The 25,383-nt window shown below is 37.7% G+C and overlaps 1 protein-coding gene across 2 annotated transcripts in view; it reads left to right on the top strand.

Annotated features, from left to right (window-relative positions):
* The window catches only part of Nolo (ADAMTS-like no long nerve cord), a 235,344-nt gene that overhangs the window by 178,596 nt on the left and 31,365 nt on the right, over positions 1-25,383 (top strand). For both annotated transcript variants that reach the window (XM_072005441.1, XM_072005440.1), the window contains exon 6: positions 15,618-15,947. In XM_072005441.1, the coding sequence (XP_071861542.1) occupies positions 15,618-15,947 (330 nt within the window). The remainder of the gene's footprint in view (positions 1-15,617; positions 15,948-25,383) is intronic.

The raw sequence follows: 25,383 nt of genomic DNA, 5'->3' as shown, positions 1-25,383 counted from the left end.
ATCTAATTAGATTTTTTATGTATTAACAGGTATAATTCACTATACTTTTCTTATTTTTCAGACTTTAATAGCATTAATGCAATTTCTCATACAGGCAGTTTTCAATGTTATAAAATTTCATCTCACCATTTCCTTTTGTCAATTTACAAACAATTAAGTATTTTATTCTTCTTCTACGCTAAATGAATACTAAAAAAACTTTTTTCTTTTTCGTCGTAATAATATTAAAACGATAGAACATCGCAAAAGTATGCAAAATTTGCACAGGGTGAAATTACAATCACGATTCTTCAAGGCTTTGTTATTTATAAATTTCTAAACATAGCAGTTTTCAGTTAAAGGCGATATGTTAGGAGAAATTATGCCGGACAAGGCACGAACGTTTCAACGATTTCGCGACTCCTAAATTCCCTGAAGCGTGGTTCTCGCGCATCGACACGACATTGAAGCATCGACGTCGATGAAAACGTTGCTCTGCCGTATTTTTCATCCGTGTCTCGATAATCGACAGCCTTTGTCTTTCTTAACGCGTACAAGCGCCATCACGAATTGGTTACGGGCCGGTCGTATGCATGCCGCGAAACCGCAATCTCGGTTACGACAGAGGGTTGCGGTTTGGCTCGATTAGCTTTCAAGGCCACTGCGGTGTCACATCGAAATCGTTTGCGTGCCGTCTCGAAAAATTTATATTGTTTAATCGGTTGGTAACGTAATTCGTGATAATTCGTCGCTTAATCGGATGAAAAATGAACGTGGCTTAAATACGAACGGTGAGTTTATACTTTTGACATTTTGCACCAAGAACGAGTAATCTGCACGAGATAGAGCTTATACAAGGGAAAAAATATAAGATAATGGAGGGTTAATTGTATCGGTGAATATATCTGATTGAAAAGTACAGGTCTTAAATACGACGTGAATTGCGTTTTAAAATAGTATACTTGGAAGTGAGCTGGCTGATTTACATGAGAAAATGGTGTGACTGCGTCGATTTATCAAGTTAAAGTCTGAACAATGGTCTCGCGTGGAACAACGTGTTTCAAGGTGACTTGTTATATCCTCGAGTAAAGGAACGAACGAAGGAACACAAGGAGAACGTAAATCTCGATTTTCGTTTCTCTCTCGCTTAAAACGCTTATTAAAGTTTCATGGCAGCGCGAAAAACACGCGGGAAAATTCTTCGACGATCACCACATCGCTGCACTTTGTCAAAAGAAAAATTTCCTCCATCGCGTTAATACGGAACTTTTTCGTTGGGCACGACACAAGGAAACTTTGTTCCAAAGGAATCCATTGGTACCCCACAAGCATCCTGGCGCCTCAAAATATTACGCACGTCGCGGCAAAAATATTTTAGAATATTCACCATGTTTCACCTGGCCCCGACAAAAACAAATATTTTACCGGCGACGTAATCTCGTGTACAAACAACGAATTCCATTTTATTTTTCGCTTCCACGAAGCGAGCGTCACGCGTGGTCGAACGTTTCTCGGTCCACGAATCGATAAACAACCGTTTTTAGTGGCTCTGTGACCCGGTGAATCGAGAATTCTGAAAAACGAACGCGACAAGTCCACCGTTTGCTCACCTTGATGCGAGATCTCGCGAAGAACAGAGAACGAAAAGAAGCAAAAAGAAAGAAGGAAAATAGAATAGAAGAGAAAGAGAGAGGAGAACTCGAAGGACATATAGAACGTGGAGAGATAGGTTCGGCATCGAGATTCACGAATCCACGTTCCATTCTCACGAGCAACGGTCCCGTATCTGATAGCAATCACAGAAATGCTTTCCATGCATCGTGCAGAGTGCTGCATTTCCGTCCACCAAACGTTCTACCATGTGGATATCCCTTTGTGCGTGCATGCGTACGTGGTCGATTACATACGAGTCCTCGGTGTCTGACTGTATGCAGTTGTGCGTGTCTGCAGCCGGAACCTAGATCATTAGTGATCGCCAAAGGACTGTAACTACGAATCAAACGAGGATTTGAAAGGTATGCACACTGATACGAAAGATGGATCGATTACACTTTCGATAGATACTGTATCAATGATTTCCTGATTATCCTGATTATCAGTTTTATTAGTTTAGGAATTTAATCGTAGCAATATCGTAAAAATAACATGAAAATTTCTAATCTAATAACTTAAACTGCGGATATATTTATATATTTTCACAAATTTCCATAAACGCATAAAAAATCGTAGTCTACTAATCATATCAGAAAGAACAGAAGAGTGCTTTACCCTTAATTCATTAGCACCCTAATCCTTGTCCAAAAGTGAAAAAAAAAAAAAAAAAAGAAAAAAGAAACAAATTACAGATTCTCTATTTTTATGATCGTTAAAGATACGTAACTACTCTAGACAAAGTTAGCGTTAACTTTTATCGAGGTGAGTACACGATTAGACATACATATCCGTTTCCGCCAAAACATTTTGATTATAATCATCCACGTGTACTATATTTTGACACACAAATACACACGTACATTGTGCGACGATAGTTCTAGTGTTGAAGCAGCGAGGTCGATTCAAAAGTTCAATTCTCGAGTGAACTGTCACATCATGCCAAACACTCTGTTATATTAATGGCTTAGAGCTTAATGAGAAGCATCCTGCGGACACAGGAGAGAGATTAAAGCAGTGTTAATTTCATGGTCGATTCGAGAAGGATGATCTGACGTCACTGGTCCACGGGCTAGCGGCCGAGCAAAACTGGGTCAAATTTAGTGGAGCCGCGAGTTATTACAATATGGTCTAAAACCAGATTGAAGTTATTTATCGAACTCTCTCTCTCTCTCTCTCTCTCTCTCTCTCTCTCTCTCTCTCTCTCTCTCTCTCTCTCTCTCTCTCTCTCTCTCTCTCTCTCTCTCTCTCTGACACACGTCGAAACGTATTCGTTTAAAGGTTAAAGTTTCCAGGTTAATTTCACCGGTTTAAAATTGAGTCCGTTGGAGAATTATTCTTAACCTTCGTTTACGTTATCCTTCAACGCTGTCTCATCGAGGCGTTCTTTTATCAATTAAAAACGAAAGGAAAGAACGCGTATCGATCGAAGAAAATTAGCTATGCATCCACGGCGTATAAACGTGTATTAAAGCATCCGCGTGATGCAACGTGTACCGGGCAGAACGTGAAAGGTCATTTGACGTCAATACCTAACGAACAACGCGATGGAAAATCAGGTCAGTTTCCATGAAACCAAGGGCAGCCGCCGACCGGTCAATAATAAAGTTGCATTTGCCCCTAATGCGTGTATCCTTCGATCGATGTCCTCGTGCTTTAATTAGTTACTCATTCAGTTGACTGACGTTTTTCCTGCATGAATACAAAATTCTAATCGATTAGTCTGCTCGATACTTTAAATCGGTTGGCACATTTCGTACGAAATTAGCAAGTCTTTCAATACGTATGGGCAGAAGTGTATAAACACATCGGTATACAATTTTTCTAAGATTTCTTTTTCTATCGGGCAATGTTAAAATTGCTTCTGCTAGGAATCTAGATAAAATTGAAAAACTTGGAAGGATGTAACGAGTGAAATGAAAAAGCTACGAAGTTAGGAGGATTAAGTGCCGGTGATGCAGTTTCCTTGGAAGGATAGGAGCGCGTGTTTTTAATATCTTCGGTTTGATTTATCACGGAGGTCAGTGTTATTTAACGGAACGAGGAAAGGAATTACCTTCGAAGTAACTGCACGGGATAATAAAAAGTACACACGCAATTACGTACAATTGCAATTTCCTTATCGCCGATCTGAATCCAGATCGCATCGACCTTTCACGTTTCGGTTGTTAGGTATCGAGAAATTTCCCACGTGTTGTAGCAATATCCGAAAACGACACTTATTGTCGACGATTGAAGATCGGGACGTGCAGACTCTCTGCTCGCTATTAAAGCTACTGGATTGGAAAAGGAATGAAGCTGCAAGAGAGGCTGATCCTGCAATCGACGCAATAAAGCCAGTTCGATTAAGAAAGCTTAAGACTCGCAATTCCGTTGGTACGGAATTATTACACATCTTTCAGAATTTTTCAGTCTATGGAAATAATCTTTTCGTTTGGTCGAATGAGTCTACGATCTTTCTTCTTCTTGTTTTTTTTTTTTTTTTTTTTTTTTCTAAATATTTTACCCATGCATCAGAAATATACACGATATATATTGTTTTATGTGCAATATATACAAATTTCATTATATCGCGTAATAGCTACCCTTTGTGCTCGTTTAAAAATATGTGTAAAAAAAGTTCCACATGTATTTGACAGGTCAACCGTACTATTGCAAGTTTTTATTAAGGCATTGTTGACTTAATTGGTTAAAATTTAATATGTTTTAAAAATAGCAAGCTGTAAAGTCTATTTATGAAATTTTTGCAATTTTGCATCGCTTAATCGAAAACGTACTACATACGTAGATACGCGTTATAATTCAACGGTTGCGAACAAGCAGCTGTTTTAAAAGGTTCACGATAACTAGTCGGTGGCAACGAGAAGAGAAAGGTATCTCTATCACAGTGCAAACAAGAAACGGAATGAAGATGCATCTGGTGAGCATTGCCAAGTTTACACTGCGAAACGGTCGCGTTAATTCCAAGGACAGATCCCTCGGATAACAAGAATCGTCGATGCAACGGTACAACCAACCACCAGTTCTTCCAGACGCCCGGGGATTTCGACGATTTTAATCCTGAGAGCCCGGATTCAGCTTGATCCACCAATTCCCACCAGCAGCGTGCTACTGCAAACAGAATCAATCCAGTTCTCCACCACATTGTAACTGTGCCGCAATTCTCTTTGCTTCGACCTGATTTTGCTTCCCCATTCTTCGTTAATAATTTACTTTTAACTTACAAAAGATTTTCCCATTATTTCCAGTAGTTATATTTATCCAAGTAAAACTACAAGTTTCACCGGTTTTATAATTTCAGAGAATTATAAAACATCAGCAATATTAATGAAGTTTCAGAATGAAGTTCTCAAAAAGTAACGCGAAGCTTCCATGTCTGACGCGTTTATCAGTGGGTAATAGTCTTCGAGAAAATCTGAGAAAAATCTTATTACATCTTCAAACGCTCTAAATTAAGATCATCATAAGGATTTCGACAGTTCGTTTAACGCATCTAACGAGACACATAAAAGTAAAAGGTGTCTCAATGATGGAAATCAATTTTTCTATGGTAACGCGTATCCATCTATCCACGCGTCATCCGTAAGAAACTATGAAATCCTGATGACGCGTACGTTCGTGCCTTCCGCATTGAATGTGTTGAATAAATCATACAATAATTAGTGAAAAATAGAACATATCAAGTTTTTTGTTATGTTCGAACTGGCCTGTACACGAAAAATATTTATACAATACAGGCACACCTATATATAGTATTCTTTTATCAATAATCAATCAATGAAAACAGATCAATCGATGAAAACAAACATTTATAGAATTCTTCTTACGTTTCGATTTGATTGATGGATCACACGTTTTACCGTATATATTCTGCGCAACAAGTTCAACTTCATGTTAGGTCACGGTTTAATTGTCATTGGTTTCATCGAATCTGATCTAACTCAAATGTTTCTTCGTTAATCATTGACGTCACTGATTTAGTACGTTTCGTATCGAATCTGTTACTATTTCTATTAAACATTTATCGATCTAAAAATTTGATATCTCTCATTTAACAATCTTTTATCCCGTATTTCGATATCGATATCTCCGATACATAGATACATACGAGAAAAACGTTTAAGAAACAAATTAATCTTAATCTGATTCTCTTTTAAAAAAAGATACTTGTGTGCAACGAGTACACGCTTCTCGCATCTAACTTTCATGGAAACGATCGCAAACGAGTTCGATTTCAATCGATTCGAAGTCGCTTCTTGGGATTTATTTGTTGCGAGATGAAATGAATTTCCATTTGGCTCATCCTTTCATTTAGATACTGCATTGAAAGTCATTTGTTTCTGCGTATCTGTCGCCTCTCATTTAGAAGAGAATTCTTTCTTCCTCTAATCATGGAAGATTATAATTTTCATACGCTACTTCAAAACGGTTTCGATCTTCTGATAATTTTTTTTCTTTTTTTTTTTTTTCTTCTTCTCGCCGTGCTTAGCACAGAAAATGTATATGAATATATTACGTGCATTACGAAATTTCGTTACCACCGTAATAAAACACGGATATATGATTATGTCGGTAAAAGATGAAATCTATCCGAAAAAGTACGTACAAATTACACCACATTTATCGCAAATATACACCTAGTTAAATAATGAGTATACAGCATAAATACCAGTCTTATACCAGTATATACGTAGAATTTTGATATTTGTTACAAATATATTATATTTTCATTTTCAGACTCGTTTGAATCGATATCGATTACGATAATGATCGTCGTTTCTTATTACGATGTTAATGAAACTTCAAAGCGTTTCTTAAACACGCATAATGTATTCACAAAAAGTTTCTATAAATGCTCCTTTTAAAATTGAACTATAAATTGCGACTACGATAAAGGACGGAAGGAAAAATAGTATGGAAAAAGGCAGTCGGAACATCGTACTGTGTTCCATAATCGAGATTGGAGTCGCGTATTCACCGAGAAAAACATCGTAAAAGGTCGGTCAACGTGCTCGTGTAGTCCTATCCAGCGAAGAAGAGGGATGGTCGTGTAAACTACTCGGAGGCGAGTCACTGAGAAATTCCGTAGAATGAAAATTTCCGAGGACAGACACGTTTTCATCCTTTTGAGCCGATGGCAGCCCTCCGGGTCCATTTGACTGCATTGACGATTCGTTCGGTGTAGTTTATCGGGCTGAGTTCTCTCTACCCCTTTCTCTTTCTCTCTTTCCCTCTCCATCTTGCTTGAAGAAACTTTCAACGAGTAATCCGTTACGAAAGTTATCGGGTGTAACGTGCACGGAATTTCCGTAAATACGGATAATCGAGAAACGTGCCGACCTCTTCTGTTTCTCTTTCTTCTCTATATTTCTCTCTCTCTCTCTCTCTCTCTCTCTCTCGCTCTCTCTTCTTTGCACTGCACCTTAATGGTCCCACTTCGCCAACTATCGATCCACGCTACAAAATATCGCGCTAGAATCGAGCTTGCGCGAAGAAGAATTTCGCAGCGATCCTTTTTTGGCTAGCTCGATTTTGGATTTTTTAAATGAAGTACAATAAAAAATTGATAAATCATCTTTAGATTTTCATTCTTCTTGAAATATAAAGGATCTTTCAAGTAGGAGTCCGAGTATTCTTTAATATTAGAAGCGTCCGATCCTTAGAAACGGCGAGCTATAGATTTTTTATTTTTAACAAAATTGATATTCACTTCTGTCGATAGAGACATATTTTCCCATTAAACTGTTTTAATTATAATCTTTTACGTATAGAATGTTTACGATAATATATTATACGTCGATAACTTTATTGTGAAATTTACAATTTAAATTTCTTCCGGGGCTTCTTTGTCGTCTATGTATTCGAAAAGATATCAGAAACGATAAGAATTACTCAAAGCAATCGTCACATTCGATATTTCGAAATTCTTTGATCAAGATTTTCCCCTCCCCGATACGTCCATTTCAAAATCTTCATTCTCGCCCTAATGAAACGAAGCTGGAAATTGCCGCGAAGAAAAGAGTGCTCAGAGGGAAAGAGTGTTTCTACAAATTCTCCAAATGATCCAGCGTAAGTAACAGGATTGCTTATAGCCAGTTGTTCCGGACACGTTTTAGAAACGTTATTTTCGCAAGCGTTTTCGAGGGAGTTGTATCTCGGGTCGCCCTCGATCGCCCGTTTCTTCTTTTCGCTGTAAGCGTCGTGAAAAAGAGCGGCATTCTGTTATCGTAGGAGCGAACAACAACCACGAGCGTGTGTTTTTCTTTATATCGTCGATGTAGGGACGTCACTTGGTCGCCGGATGGGGAAAATGGCCTTCCAAGACAAGTTTCCATCTTCTCCAGAGAGACGAGGTCCGATTCTTGCAACACATCGATGACCACAGCGACCAAAACAACGAAGACACGGCCACTATCCTCGACTTCCTCCTTTATTTCTGCAGCACCTCAATGAACGCCGCTATTCATATGCTATTTCGTCAAAGCGCACGCTCTCTGCGCGACTTTAACATCGTCGAAGGTGCATCATATTCTTTTCTCTTCGTCTCCTAACCTCGCCATCAACCTCGTAATCGTGCTCGTCTACGAAGACGATGTTTTTCGTAGCATGGTTCTCTTCTTCCATTGCGTTCCTTTGCTTTGAAGCTGCACGGGTAATTTACATCGCCATTGTGTTTCTCTTTTGGCGCGATACTTTCAAACGAATTCCTGACAGCGAAGCAAAAATGAATCCTGTCCCCGCGGAGCACGCCTTTTTAATTATAATTCCGTTGTTGCACGCGATATCTTTGACGTCAAGGTTTCACGATCGCGTATTACGTTCACAAGGAGAATACACAATACAGTGCCAAGTTTAGAAGAAAGTTTAATTATTTTAACTACCCACGCTAAAGAGTAATGAAAGAGCACGGGTTATCAATCCAAAATAATCCCCAATAAGATAAATTAAATCTCGAATTATTTCGTTGTGCTTTCATATAACCGTAAAAATTTGGTACTACGAAAATGAAATGTAGATTCTAATTAAAAAAAAAAAAAAACGCTTCCTCAATAAATAAGAGTATATAACCACCGTGTGTGTGTGTGTGTGTGTGTGTGTGTGTGTATTGTCACATGTTCAGAACTACTTCTAAACAGTAAAATGAGACACATACCATTCACAAAATTTACAATACAATTTGAGCATTTAAAACGCGCACACCATTATACATTATCTTACGATGCAAGAAACATTTATGAAATAAATTAAAATCCTACACACTCCGCAAAATCTGCACCGAAAAAACGACGTATCCTGAAACATTAAACGTGAGCCACCTTTTCGTCGATCCTCTTAGCCTTTCCTTATTCTTTCGACGGTTTCTACCGTACCCGAGGAAACTCTCCCGGTCTCCTTCCTTTCAATTTTTAATCCAGCCTTAAAATTATTCAAGCATGAATGTTTTCGGGTACAATATACGTACGTGCATATGTATTCTGTATAACCAAGGCCAGAAACGGGATGCATGATATATGGCGAACAGATACACGGCCGTTGGTCTCCTGAACGAGTATAGTGTAGCGAAGACTACATCGTAACCTTCCAATAGCGAGACTGAGGAGTTGATCTAGAGACTAGCGGGCAGTTGCTCAGGGCGAAACATAGAAGAGGAAGAAACTATGCGAAACGGTGAAACCGGGTTTGGAACCGCGAAAGCCGCACTACAGAGTTGAGACGCTCCTTAACAAGGAATCTCAACTACTCATTACGCGAGAACGTTTCTACATCCATCGTTTCCTCAAAACGCCGCCAGGCATTTGCCAGACGTTTTAGCCGATTACGGTGGCTGCGCCGGAAACAATGGCTAATACATTTCCGGCGACGTCGTCGTCGGTTGTCTTGTAGAAAAAAGTCTCGGATCTCAAGTGTTTATCCTCTAATCTTGTGACTGCCGCTAATAAAGTTCATACGGAGAGTGTAAGTACCGAAAGTGTAGGCGGCAGAGAATATTATGATAGATGGGAAAAATCTGTTCAATCCTTACTGGCTATTATGAGCAAAATTTCATCCTATGCGATCTTTTGTTGCATATAAATAATAACTTTTTTACCTGTCATCTAATATTGAATATAATACCGATAAGGATTATGTTTGTAAGACAATAGCAAGGCAAGAGGTTAATCTATTAACGAAACGATATTTTGTTTACAGTTTTCTTATTCACATTGTACAATTTACTCGTTATATTCATTCATTACAATAGATTGTCAAACAAATTTATAATAATTTCGAGGATTTATCTTACATCTTTCTCGTCACTGTTAAGTCTCCTATCTCCTATTCTGCTAGTTTATGAACCTCGAAGAAGTTAAAATATTCACAACATTATGATAAATTATTTCTTTTTTTAACATTCTAATGTCTAATATATTTATTATAGCGCGATAAGATATTATTGAGGGTTATTCGGAAAGTTCGTGCCGATTTTCACTGGATGACATTGCGACAGATCTGAGAATATATCAGAATGATTGAAAACAAATGGCATGTGTACATATTCTAAAAGGTGATATTTCAGATATCTTTAGAAAAATGTTTGGTTAGGATACGTTAATTTCTGTTAGTTTTATACGCTCTTAAATACGGAAGGAAACAAAATGCATTATAGGCATTTGATGCTTTTATTTTATCGGAAACAAGACTACACGCTGTTTCCGGTATTATAGCTGAAAGAACTGTGCGGAAGTGGTTCGCTAGGATTAAAACAAAAGCTGTTGGAGCTTGGTTGGGATATCTTACCTCACTCACCGTATTCACCAGACATTGCAACCTCAGATTTTCACCTATTTATGGCAAGAACACTAACTGTTTTAAAAGTTTTTCGCCGAAAAACCAAAGAGGCTTTGGAAGGCTGTAATATTCAAGTCGTGTGAAAGCCGAAAAAGGGCCTTGGAAGAAAATGGTACCAATATAATTCAATAAATGTATATCGAAATTTTAATGTGCAGCATTTGAATTTTCCTTAAAAATCGGAACCAACTTTCCGAACAACCCAATATGTAAGATACATTATTCGCATTTTTAAATACATTTACGCATCTTTTACGAATCGTTTCACTGATTGGTCCTTGATAAAATAAACAAAAGGACGTGACAGGATTAACGGAAAAGGACTGATTTTAAGACCAAGATAAATTAATTGTATGTAAATTTGATCAATGCTAACGTGCAAGAGAAGTCAATCTTTTGATTTTGAATCGCAGCCCGCGAGTCTGAAACTCTATCTCGTCAAGACCTGCTTGTATTTAATAATTATCACGACGACGATGATAATAGTGTGTTAACACGGGTTAACAGCGAAGGAATCCCATTGCCATAATTGTGATATAATCCTGAGAGGATTAAGAATTTAAAGCGTCGCGAGGGATTGAGGGGTGAAATGGTGTTAGTGTGTCTGCGTGAACGCAGGAAAAATGGTCGCCTGGAAGGAGTAGGCTTTGTCACCCTCTTTTCACTTGGTGAAAATTACTTTTACTGACGCGGCTAAATAACAATGCCCTCCGTGGCCGGAAATTCTTTGAAATAACAGATGAAAGATAACGTGTACAGTATTCATGGATAACGTTCGTGTACTATATTTAATCCGCGAGTAGTATACTCCGCTGTCTGTTTCACAGATAAAGAGATCTCCTTTGTAATACAAAAACGATTTCCGTTTGTTTCCTGTGAATGCAAAACTGTCTCGAAATAAAATTCGTCCGGCAAAGTACGTATAATATAACCGTGACAGTATCCTAAAGACTGTTGAGATAAGCAGGCAAATTACCTTTCCTGTATAGTAAACACGATAGAGATATAATCGGAAGAATATTAAAATAAATGGAGAATATAAAGTATTAGATAAAACGGTTTTTGCACAGAATGTCACAATATATGATGGGATATATTTACAGGATCATCTAGGATTTTAGACATCAAAGCGATGAAAAAAATTCTTGTACAGAATTGCTTATTTTTCAAATTAGAAACAATTTCACTATATATATAAATTGTCTTTCTCTATAGGAAACAAAATATCAATATAATCAGATGAATGTTGAGATAAATAAAGAATATAGGGAGTTAGATAAAACATTCCTCATATAATAATTTCGTTAATAACTCTTTAATCCATGAATAGATTATACTACGCAGGTGTGCTGGAAAAGCAATTATCTTGCACTTTGTTTGCAATTATTTGCACAAAAAATTGCCTGTTTACGCCTCGTACCACGATCATCGAACGTACGCTGCATAATCTAGTATCAGGAATCTTTTTTCTCAACGTTGCATCAAATTTTTTATCGGTAGATGGTAGTCGGCCAGTAACAGGTGTCCCGTAAGTAGTGTTTTGCATTCCGGATAGGGGAAATGATGGATCGCTGAATAATTCGACGATGTTCCGCGAGGAAGCTGTAGGCGGAAACGAGACGCGACGCAGATGGGTGAAAGTGAGGTGGCGAGAGACAAATGTAAAGGGTGAAATAAAACGAGCGGGATTTCCGCGGAAAACTAAACTAGCAAAAAATACAGAAGCCAGTGGTGCGCCTGTACGACACAGATTCCGGTGTATTCGAAGAAAAAAGACTTCCCATCCCACGACAACCCATGTACCGATGATAACAATCCAATGACATTTTTCATTCATGCCATTCAACAATCGAATATCATTGTTCGTTGAATAAATTCCAAGTCGATCCATAAATGACATCGTTGGGAAAGGTTATTTCGCAAAATTCGCCGTGTTCAATTAAACTTGTTAATATAATATAATGACAGGGGTATTTAATAGAGATTATTAAGGTTTTGTCTTTTTTCCTTCTTCTTTTTTTTTTTTTTTTTTTTTTTTTATCAAAACAGAGGATTGGATCGGATGCGGATTAAATTGTTGGTTCGCTGGTAACTGGATGAAATGATTAAATAAAATAAAAAACAAATGACATGGATATTTCGCGCGTAAAATATTCAATTCCATCAGGGAAGAATTGTGCTAGTCTTTCAATCTGTCGTTCTAATGATTTCTCACGCTTATTGAACTTTTCGTAAATGTCGTAATATTTATAAGCGACGGTGGAGTTTTCAACTATCACATCGTCTGTACTCGTTTCATCTTGACCATAGATGATAAAAGGAATTAAAAGGATAAGAGGACGAAACGATATGGAACGTAATTTTCGTACTTGCTGGATGAATGATCAATTAATCGAATGTAATCTCTCTGACATTGTCAGGAATCGAATTTTAGTGGTAGTAGTAGTAGTAGTAGTAGTAGTAGTAGAAATTTGTTATCTTTTTTAAATTCCAGGGTTAGAAATTTTTAAAAACAGAATTATAACTAAGCTGGAAGCACAGTTTGCAATTTATTCGGTATATTGAAAGAAAGGAGCAACTACGTAATCACGACAGAAATAACTGGAAGCTGTTCTAACTAAATTACAGTTGGCGTGGTGCGTTAATTAATTACCATTGGCACCGTTGTTAATCAGCTTCGTTAGAACACGGAAAGTAATACGGAACTTTGATGTCCCCGTTGTTCGAAATCGACCGGTGCTCTGTCAACAGCGAAACATAGTGCCAGCAGACGAGTCGCCAGTAGGCCAATGCTCCACGTTCTGCACTTCACTGCCCATATGGTGGATTTTTGTCGAACCTAATAAGTGATTGAAACAAAATTTAATATCATTTTTCCTCGAAAACGATCGTCTCGCCATGAATCGTCCCATCCAACGAAAATTAATAACTGTTTCCTCCTGTCAGGTGAACATGTATACAATGATTCACGAAAGTATTTCGGCACTTACCATAGAAAATTGTTATGTCCATATTAAATTATGTCCGTATAAAACATCTTGAAATTTCATTAGCACTAACGAGATGCGACTATTATAACTATGTTAATAAAATGTAAAAACAATCTGAAAATGTATACAGGAATTGCAGGATATTTATTGCGAATATATATCTAGCAAAAAATTATATACAACGTGAGCGTATATCTTGAAAATATAATAAAGATGATCTCGCTGAATATTTAAGCTTATTGAACAGTCTGAATGAACAGTCTGTGTATGATTATTCAAAAGTTACGAGTTAATGCGTATTTCAATTCGTTATTTTATTCCAAATTGATATTTGTATCAGAAAACCTAGTGTTAACTTTGTTTGTAGTTTGTAATTCGAGATGCATGAAATGCAACTTGGTTCCGTATTTACATCGAATCTGAAACTCCTCATTGCGTTAGGATCTATCGATGAATAACTTGATTATCTTGGGAATATATCCGATAGTTTATAATAGTGTAAAGCTGTTATCGACGTTTCCTTTAAGATATGAACATCGAAGATAATTTCTTTGATCTGCTATCCACAATGAGTGTGAAAATCACGCTAAAAGATACATAAGAGAAACAAATGTATAGAATGATTTTAAAAATGACAAATTATTTCGTTGATCAAACTTGATACAGTGTAGCCCTGTGTTTACACATATGTATGTATATCAATTCACACAATTACTAAAATAATATCAAGTTGTTTAAGTCATTATTATAGCCCTGTTTATTGTATCAGATAAGATTTATTTATTTTTTGCTTCATAGACTAATACGAATAAAATATTCTGTTGTAAAGAGAGGCAATGGCACTCGATAGTTTTTCCATAAGGCAGTTAACCAATAAACGATTAATTATTGACCGGCCGGATTCTTCTCTAGTTGAATGACTAGGAAAATGGAGACAACGAACAGAACGGTAACAGTAATAAACCCTTTGCTTTGGTCAATTTACATCGCGGCTTGTTCGCTCGTCGTAGATCGAGGTGAACTCGACACGCCGGCAAAAACGTGCATACAATCGGAACGCCCTGGAGTCATAGCCGATCTGATTACCAGGCCGTTAATTACGACGATAATTAGCGATCGGTACCGTGAAATTTGTTGACTTACTCATCGTTGAATCAGAATGATCGAGCATCGCAAAACGCGAACGAAACACCTATTGCTTTTAATCTTGTTTTCCGCTACAAATACCTGCCGTCTCGTTTACGATCGCACGTTTTTATAAATTAATTTTTCATCCGACTGTCGCACGCCGGTCCATCTTGTTCTCTTTCTGCTATTATTAATTTCTTTGAAAGAGAAGAAATGATAACGCGGTTAATTGAACGTAAAACGATTAAATGGTGCAGAACGGAATAACGTTTACAATGGGAGGAAAATCAATGAGAAACTGGCTGGCAGCGCTATAAAAGCGTATATGATCAACGATTAAATAATTTCAAATGAAATGTTGGTAATTCGCGAGTTACATGAGAAACGGAGTTCCAACCGTTTTGTCGAGAATATTCGATCGTTGAGTTGACTTAAAGAGGACATCAGCGTGCCATGATTGCGTTGCAAAGTGGACATCGTGAAACACCGATAACGGTCCGACCTAATTGGTTAATGATGTGCTCCGTCGAAATCTGCGCCTTTGCTTTCAGTCATGTGAAAATTCTGAACGATTTCTAGGCTGGCTGACACGCTTCGTTTAACGGCTTTACGAACAACCAAAGCAGGATAACACTGTTACCAAAACGGTAAAACACTGGATGGCACATTGTAGCTAAATAATTCGGGAATTATTTCATTCCGACGCAAATTTAACAGCAATGCTTCCTTGGGAAAGTAATTTACGTCTAAACCAAGCAATTGCGATAGTGCTATTGTTTATCTTCTTCTTTCGGACAATTAAATATTTTTAATGATAATTACATTAAATAGTTTGGACAATTATTTTAATATCATGAAATTATAGAATCTAAGTAAAAGAAATAGCGACGAAAGTGAGTGCTCTAAAAATCTAATACCCTACACCATTTCTTTTATATTATGATCCACGAAACATTAAAATCCTTAAAAATCACATTAACAGCTCTATCTACGTGAATAGAATGTGGAATTCGAAAAGAAAATCTGGCCCTTTGATTGCAGCCCTGCGAGAACCCGAACGATTTCCGGGCGGAGCAATGTGCCGTGTTTGACGACGTGCCATATAGTGGACAACTGCTGAAATGGTATCCACATTACGACCCAAGCAGACCGTGTGCTTTGATCTGCCGTGGCGAACAATCGCTGGAGAACACCGGGAATCGGCTAAGACAGGAATCGTCCGTCGAAAAGACTTTGCCGCGTGATGCCACCGACGCCTTGCAGTTCGATAGCGAAGAAACAATCGTGGTCCAGCTGGCGGACAAGGTAGAGGATGGCACCAAGTGCTACGCTGATGACAGCATGGATGTTTGCATCAGTGGTGAATGCATGGTGAGTCGGAAATCCTTTTTTATATTTCCTTTTTTTATATTGAAGAGTACAGGAGTAAAACGGTAAGTCACATTTTCCATGTCACAATTTCCATGTTACATTTCACAGAGGAAGAATATGCTGTTAATTAATTTTATATTGCCGATCCCTCTCTTTTCTATTTCATGTCGCTGTTACATATTAAACATGCAAATGTATATGTATATGTTCGCCACCTTCTTAGAGATTTGAAAAATATTGTATTATTGGTTTGCTGTGAAAATTCATAGATTTATCATAGATTTATTTCTAGAAGATTTTCATCTTCGAATAAACCTTTCTCCAAATTTTCTAAATACGTTTCTGGCTGTGAGGTAGCATTGAAATTAGACAATCAACAAACATATATCGCTTATTCGTAATACGTACACGTACTTTATCTTACTAGAAACAATAATTATTACAGTATTACAGTGTGAGTGATAGCTATGTAAATAATTGTCTATAAAATATCTTAAATTGATATTCGTAATGTAGTTCGAACCAAACATTTTCGAATAAAGTTAATGAAATATTTGTTAATATTCTTTTAAGTCATAATTAGATTTGTTTCAAAGAAAAATGTTGTCCGGTACAGCTTGTTAATTTTACTCTGTAAAACAGAGAGAGCAACAGAGTTTCGTTTAGTTAGAATCCAATTTGATAAGTGAGTCGTGGTTCATTCGATTCGAAGGAAGTTGGCGCCAGCGTAACCGGAAACGTTTATCTCCCGGGAGAGAGCAATTTTTGCGCCGTGTCAGTATCCCTTCCGGTGCGCCATATTTTGTACTTTGCACGGAAGTTTGCGAGTTCAGCCTGCCAAACCGCACTCCATCCAATCTTGTGTTTTACGCACGCCCGAGTGCGATTTCTGGCTCGCGTTTAATCGAGCATAGTGCAACGCGGCATGAAAGTGTAGCGGTAGAAATTCAATTACACGAATTAATTGAAAAATATCTGGAAGAAGGGTCGAGGAACGGCGGAAACGGCAGCGTAAAAAAGAAGCAAGAAAACAATCAGCATTTTGACGCCAACTTGGGAAATTCACGAAATTAATTGGTTTACTCGGTTTGTCAAAATAAGTCTATGTAAATAATTCAGAATAATCTTGCGATGAATATTTAAGAAGAAAGTTACCGGGTGAGTTGTTCTACTGCTTGTAGAAATGTCTGTGGTTAAATTACAGTATATAAATTATTCTCAGAATTAGTTTAGGAATAATCTTGCACGATAAAAGTATGCACTTTGTACTGTGCAATTCGTAGCATCGACCGCGAATAAATATCAATCGCGCAGCATCATTGTTAATTTAAACAAGATGAAGATCGTAATTTATACTTTATTAAATTAACGTTATAAATTTCCATTACTCCGTTTGTCTTTTTATGTTTTTTTCATTTTTTCTTTTTTCTTTTTTTTTTTTTTTTTTTACGTAGAACAGAACAATTAAATAGCTTATAATTTAGAAAATTGGTATGCAAAACTTCACTTGTCTTCTTGTTAAGCTTGTTACTTTGTTACTGTTGCGCAAGATAATTTATTAGCGTTAGTAATTTGTGACTGATAAAGTTCAGTTAACGATATCGGTGGAAATGTGCAAGAGGATGTCTAAGATCATTGAGATTCGTCAGAGGACGCGATAAACGCAAACCATCCGAATGACGTGCACATTAGAAATTTCTGTTATCGATCGTTTTATTCTCTGTCAATATTTGACGCAATTCGTTCGGACCAAATGAAAACTTCGTTTTGTTACTAAATGAATGCGCGTTACAATCTTTAAATTAATTAACAATAATGGACAACCCCGGCACGCTTATTATATTTTATTAAATTTATTGCAAACAAATTATCCTCCCGTGTCGTGTAATTTCGTAACAGATGAACTACGCTGAAAATAATCACGGACTCGTCCGGATACGTTTATATCGCGTCAATAACGTGGTTGACTTTTTAAGCATTACGTTCGTTCGATGAAAATACCTCTGTATACGCGTTTTGGGAATTAAACAATCGGTAACGAGGGTTTGTTTATCATATTTCGTTACAATAATCTCACGATACCAATGACGTTCTCGCTTCGAATATTATTTAGGCTATGCGGAACATTAGCGAGTGCTATATCAATATTTAACATAAATACGATGCATTTATATACATATTGAAACAGCTTATTTACTCATGGATACTCAGTGTAGCCAATGAATAATGCTATTCCCATTGTTAATTAAAGATTCCTCCGGCATTGATAATTAGTGTATATAGAGTAACGTTAAAAATGGTTTCACCTCTTAAAACTCTGTCTGCATGCTGGCTTATTCTATGTTTAATCCTACATAAATTAAATTAATCGATAAGGAAATAATGGTAGCCCCGACATATATTTTCTATATGTGACTCAATTAATAATATATTAATGATATATACACATACAATAACAATGATTGATTTAACAAACAGCGTATATGTATGTGTATATAATTTATTAATGGTAATCAGTTGATTTTATCATTGGTCAGTCCTCAAAAATAGACGTGAATAGAGATCAGTGATATAGGCCTATCACTGGTCAGACATATAAAGTCGCGGTCTACAATATACATCGACCGATTCGATGAATAACCAATTCAATTTTCAAGGGAATATCAGAGCGATAATTTTCAAAATACCGCAACGAATCGTGACACCGATAGCACTTATAAATAAAATACCGATCTTTTTCTCGGAAGCGGCGAGAACACAGAGAAAAAAAGTGTTTTTACTGGTCGTTTAATTTTGCATACGCTCGTAGCGAAACTCGATAAAATTTTGAAGGTTTCATTTGCAAGTTTTATCATGCCATTAATATGCGTTTAAAATACTCGTGTGCATGCAGGTGAATGCGCGTGCAAACAATACTTATTACGTTCAAAGCTGACTTCGTTTATACGCGAGATACGGATGTCTTTGAAATTCGTACAGAGAGATTTTAGATTTCGTTCCACGAAACCGTACATATTCTGAAGCACTTTGGAAACGCGATGCAACAAAGAGAACGAAAGATCGAGGTACATTTATCGAAAAACGAACGATCCAAATTCCGGTTGTAATACGATGTAAAGCAAAAAAAACATACGCCATTTTTGAATTATTTCCATATTTAAATAGATATTTGCATTTTTTAACGAGCTCCACATTTTCACCAAAGAAAGTAGAAAAATAGTCGCTTTTATTCGACCAAACAACCATTATCTTTCCGTTCATCCGCGTCTCGTCTTTCGTTTCAAAATGATTTCCACTTCCTAATTTATATTCGCAGCCTAGAAATTTCAGAAGCGTGCCGACTAACGCATAATTAATTAAAGGCAGAGATCAGACTTTTAAATATGCGATCGTAGTCCCGGCCCTTGGCTCGAGATTACGCTGAAAACGTCGGTTAAGAATTAAGTCGCAATTGCTGCATCCCTTGTCGAAACTTGGCAAGGAAGAAGAAAGTTCCGGCGGAAACTCGTGACCGGAGAAATTTACTTAGGTAGAGCATACAGTGTGCCCTTTATTCGTCTAAATCTCTCTCTCTCTCCCTCCCTCCCTCTCTTCTCTGCTGTATTTTCCTTCGTACTCGGCTCGTCCGAAACATGTTTATAACTTTTGGTTTTAAATCCATGTGATTGTATACAACCACGTTTTTCCTCGGCGGAGGGAAATGCGAGCTAACGAGGCGTCGTTGTCCGCCCGTCTTCGACCAATATTTACCATGGGTGCGTCGAGATGTCCGCACTTCTCGTCCATTAAGTTAATTCGATCTTACTTTACACCGTTGACGACTTTGTGTACCGAGAGGCAAGCCACGTCGAGAGAGGGCTACTTTCGTCGATTAACCCCTTAAGTAGTCGCTGCCTGTCTTAAGTCTGAGAACGCTAACACCAGGTGACGTACACTAATATTGATGTTGTTTATCGTTTCATCTAGCAAATTAAACACCATCGACCTGCTTCGTCTAAAGATATCGCCGTGTTACGAAATTCTTTCTTGAAGAACTTTCGTTGATTAAAAAGCCGAAAATTTTCAATAAGAATTTTTTAAACCGTAACGTGTTCAACAAAAAGGAGATTCAACGTGGCTTCATGCCACTGAAACATCTTTTATCGATCTCTACATTTTCTGATAGCATTCGAAGAATAGTATCATTCTCTGTTCTAACGTTTCATATAGAAAGATTCCTAACTTCAAAACTGATATATTTTTGTGTTTTGTTCCGATTTCGTTCAAATTTTTTAAAGCTTAATCCAACAGAACTACATCAACGTAGATATATTATTATGATGATAGTACATATACGTATATGTTAGGTTTGTATTATTATGTACAGCCTTCGAATTTAACCTATCAAGTATGAACCAATAAGCACTAAAATACTGAATGTGGCTCAGAATTAAGTGTATTTAATACACATATAATTGAGTGTATTCACCACGTATATACCAAAAGTAGAATATTATAATCGTGTAGTATTAAGACATATTTCCGATATTAATAAAAGTGGAGGATACGATATAGAATAGACATATATGATGAACCATTACGCACCAAAACCAATAAAATGCGTGTGTATTTAGGACGTACAAATAAAGATGCAGGAACATGAGTACGATAATATAACGGACGATTTGCGTTACAAGCTATCCAAGCGTAGACGTGGAGAAACACTCGAGACGAAACAATTGGAGGAATTTCCGTGGATAGAAGAGAAACTCTAATGAGTCGTGATAGGACAAAAGCGTCGCGCACTTATCGAGCGTGTCCAACGCGAGAGAAGGGAACTGGCCGCCACTTTAATAATGCAAGGCCAGGATTTGCGTTTACAGGAGCTCGGTTAGTGCTTAATTACGTGGACCCGTCTGCTGATTAGATATTGTCCTTCCAACTTCGTCGCCACTGTCGTCGCTATGAAATCCCGTTAATTATTTCTTGAAACCCTCTTAAACTTACTCTCGAATCGTCTCTACTTGCCTAGTTTCTTCATCTACTCTCCGATAGTTTTTATTTAATTAGCGCTTATAGGTACACGGAGAAATTAGCGATATATAAGCGGTTCAGTGGTTCCGCGATAAATTCCATCGTTTCAGTGAAACCGGCTAGAATAAGGCGGACAAAGTGATCGAGTCCGTCTGCAGCCGGAAAATCCCATTCTCCGGGAAACTATGTTAAAAGGCAGAAACGAGTGTAGAGAAAAGAAGGTCTGGGATGGGGTTGGATGGGATAGTGGAGCGATGAGGGTGGAAACTCGCGGCGGGGAAAAGGGTGTATTGAGCGTAATGGGCTAACTCCGGTGGATGGTGTACCGACTGCCGAATGGAACCTTGAAAGCCGGTTTGAATAATTGAACGCCAGTCAAATTTACGTAACGAAATAGCCGAGAGACGGAAAGTCGCGGAAATCGTCGATTTACCTTTCGACCAGGATCTTGTTATCTAACGATAGGGTAAAAGAAGAATTGTGAGCGATTTTATTTTGTTTTATAAGAGTAATAGGTAAATATTAAACAATCTATATTGCCTTTCAAAAGTATTTCTAGATATTTGCTTATTTTTGACAATATGTTTGTTCAATTATAGAATGATGATTTTATTCTTTACAGTCATCATAACTAACGTATGAGACGGTATATTATGATTCGATTAAACCTTTTGATTTTTAAACAACGATATGCAGTAATAAAACTCGCGATTATAACTTTATTCTTTATCTTCAAATCGATCAATTTTTTAAAATAATAACTCAAATTAATGAACGCCTTCTAAACCAGTGATACTTAAACATTAAATGCATGTATAGTAATTAGTCAAATATATTATTGCCACGTTTTTTAGTAGATATTTTAGATTTACGGTATGATAGTTTCATAAGTAGTAAATATTGCCTCTAATTATTAATTTATCATTAATTTATATTCTATGCTAAATTTCATATCTTTTTACCATAATTCGACCAATATGTCCGATTACTTTTACCGAATATTAGTAACGTATATTAAAGTCTATAACGATGCCGGAAGATAATCGCCTGTCTTTTCTTTACTAACGTTTATCAAACGACTTCCATCAAAAAAAGCACCATTACAGTTAATTTATTCGCAAGTTCGTCCATGGAACGCAAAGAATCCACTAGTGTTTCGAAATGAGTACTCATATTCTCGCAGCTCATAAACGGCCATTGGCGAGATATTTACTGGATTTAAAGGTATTATTTGCACGGATCGAGCGAGTATAGTCAGCACTACGAGAGAAAAAGAAAGGGGGAGATGAAGATCGGGGCGCCGTTAAGTTCCACGATATTTCATTTCGCACACCCGACGCGACTGGCTGGCCGTTTCTCTTGGCTTGTTTACCTAGAGAAATAACCGGTTGCTTCGATGGTCCTATCCTTCAATTACGGGGCTCCGCTGCAGGTTTCCACTTCTCGAGCAAAGTAAACCTAATCCTGAGCGCCCGTATTGTGTGTCTCTTCCGTTCTGTTTGCGCGCGCGCGCGCGCGCGCCCGTGTACTGTGGACACAGTGGCGTGCTCATGGGCGCACAAGTATATGTGAATATGGCACGTGTGCGCATGTGACCTATCCCTTTCACATTTGTCGCTGACAGGGTTTAAAAATCGTCGTACATCGTTTGAAATTCAGCAACTAGAAGGGAATCTCTATGAATCTTTTAAACGCTGAAAATGGGTTTCGAAATAAGAGTCATTTTCAATTTACTAACTTTGTTTTTATCTAGCTTTTCTCTTCTTCGAGCCACTTGAAAATCATATTAACACCTTCCCGAATGCTAATAAAGTATTAATGAATGTGTAGCAAATTAGCAAGTAGTGCGAGTAAGTGTCATAATTGGCGATACACGTGTTTTTAGCACGCGTAATAAACAGTTGCATGAAATTTTCCTTCCTCTCAGATATGCTGCGTCCAATATGAAAGTAGCATACGTTAAAATCTTTTCATTAAAATGATAACAAGTATACGATACTTGCTTCCATTTGAAGCTTCCGTTAGAAAAAGAGAAAATTACAAGTCTTGGTATTGTGGCATGCGTTCGCTCGATTAAAAAACCGCTCTTTGAATAACGAGTCCCGAGATCCTATTTCGTAAGCGGGGTTAACAGCCAAGCCGTCAGAATGGGAAAAATAAAGGGAACAAAAATAGAGGGAAAAAACGAGGAACGTTGTTTCGACGTGTTGCTAAAATCGCGTATCCCAGATTTAAACTCTATTCGAACTCCCAGCGGTGTACTCGAGGCTGACCTCCTATACAAGTATATAATGGATGCACATGTGCATCGGTGCAGCGGTGCATGGGTGCATAGAGCGAAGAAAGGTCGCGGAACGAATCCGACTTCGTGTAAAATTAAATCTCAATTCGTCCTAGCGGTATCGCGAACGCGGTCTATTCGATTTCTCCAGACTGTTCGATGTTTTTTCTTCTTTCACTTTTTTTAAACAGAAGTTGTAATGCTATTCAGTGGCTCCGTTAAATCGTAGTTCGCGCGAGCGAATAAATTCCACTGACTTTAAGTTCTTCCCTTTACTCTTTTACTCGTTTCTTCCCTTATTTCTCTCCTTTAAATTTTGTTTTCCTTCCTTGTTTCACTTTGCTCTCTTCTCCCTTTTATCTTTTTTTCCCCGTCGAGAAACATGATTCACCAAAGTTACTTTCTACGCGAATTTCGCGAACGGAACGGCACCTTCCAACTGTCGAAGAATTCTCGCTAAAGTGGAAATGCTGTTTCTAAATGCTGGCGAACGGCGAACGTGCTCCCGATGAAAAGACGCTAGCAACGTTGCACGAGCTTTCGCTTAAGTAAGACAGCGGATTGACAGAATTTTTTGAAAAATTCTACCGCATCGCTGTTGCGATTGAATATTAGCCAATATTAGACGATCCTTAAGAAGAAATACACAAACACATGGAGAAAACATGAAAATTGGAATAACGCAGAAAACGATCCACTAATTATCCTCAATAGTAATATATGGGTATCTCTATATGTTACTATTTAGAATTCGATCGATACAACAAGAAGACAAACGGTCGAAGAAAATGTTTTGATATGGCTTGACAAAATCTTTGATCGTCCCATCTCACCGTGGCAGTCGATCGTTGTTAGGATCTCGTTAGGCTCGTGCCTCTCCTTTTTACGCACTATTCCATTTACATATATCCTTCCTCGTCTCGACTCTCTTTCACCTGACATCTTTGCCACCAGTTTGGTTCGCTCTTCTCGCCCGGATAAGGGATGAATAATGTACTTCCCGACCTCGCAGCAAACCTCCATGCCGCCTGAATGACAAATCAGTTTGCCGTCCGAGCCAGGTCACGAATCGATGTCAGCTTCTCTCGTTCGCATCTTCTTTTTTCCTTTCTTCTTCTTCTTCTTCTTTTTCTTTTCCTTCTTCTCCTTCTTCCTCTTGCTTCTTCCCTCTTGCTTCTTCCCTCTTACTTCTTCCCTCTTGCTTCTTCCCTCTTGCTTCTTCCCTCTTGCTTCTTTCCTCTTGCTTCTTCCCTCTTCCTTATTCCATCTTCCTTCTTCCCTCTTCCTGAAAGGTGCTACTGCATTTGTACTGGACGTTCGAACTGTGCACCAGGCAACCACATTCAGATTATGCAGAGTGACATCCACCGCCCTTCTTTTCGTTTCATTGATTAATCTTTTACGGTTTAGCACTGGGTACTCGAGTTTCATGACACCTTCTATCGTTCCGTTCCGCCTTCTATTTATGTTTGACAGGATAAGAGGTATACGTCGTTGAGCGATGTATACGTGTCTTATTTCCTCTTTCGAGGGGAAAGGAAGAATTCTGGATCAAAACATGTTATGGATCACCGAGTCGAAATTTGTTTCGCGTTACAACCAACCTGGTATCAGGAGACTGAGTTAAAGTTCTAGTTTATTGCAAATCGAAGTTGCTCCCAGGGGTGCGTGACATAGCGCGGGATCGTCTTTAGATTATGCGCCCTCCAGGACCAATGCTTCTACTTGGTATAAAACGGGGACTTAGCACGAACCCTTAGAGTTCAAGTACTGATTTACTAACTATTTGTCGTTACCCACTTGATTACACGTTAAACCCCGAAATCTAAATGCAGACGAAATTTATCCACGTTCAGATTTATTCATTTATTTGCATAATATTTATCGGAAAATAATTAAAAGAAAATATTGTGGGGCTTGATCATGTAACGCGAGATGTACGTTTCATGCTACAGGAAGTGTTACATGAACGACGTGAATTATATTAGTTCATGTAGAAGAAATAGATCTTTATATTTTTTTATATCTAGACCGCGGATATTTTTGGAAATTTATATTTTTATGAACATAAGTAAAAAACTGAAAACACGTACTAAATTTTCTAACAACTACTTTACCTTGAACGCTTTATATATTTTTGCA

Source organism: Bombus fervidus, chromosome 6, assembly GCF_041682495.2.
Source record: "Bombus fervidus isolate BK054 chromosome 6, iyBomFerv1, whole genome shotgun sequence".
In the NCBI taxonomy this organism is placed as follows: Eukaryota; Metazoa; Arthropoda; class Insecta; order Hymenoptera; family Apidae; genus Bombus; species Bombus fervidus.
This window is presented reverse-complemented; position numbering and strand designations above follow the sequence as displayed.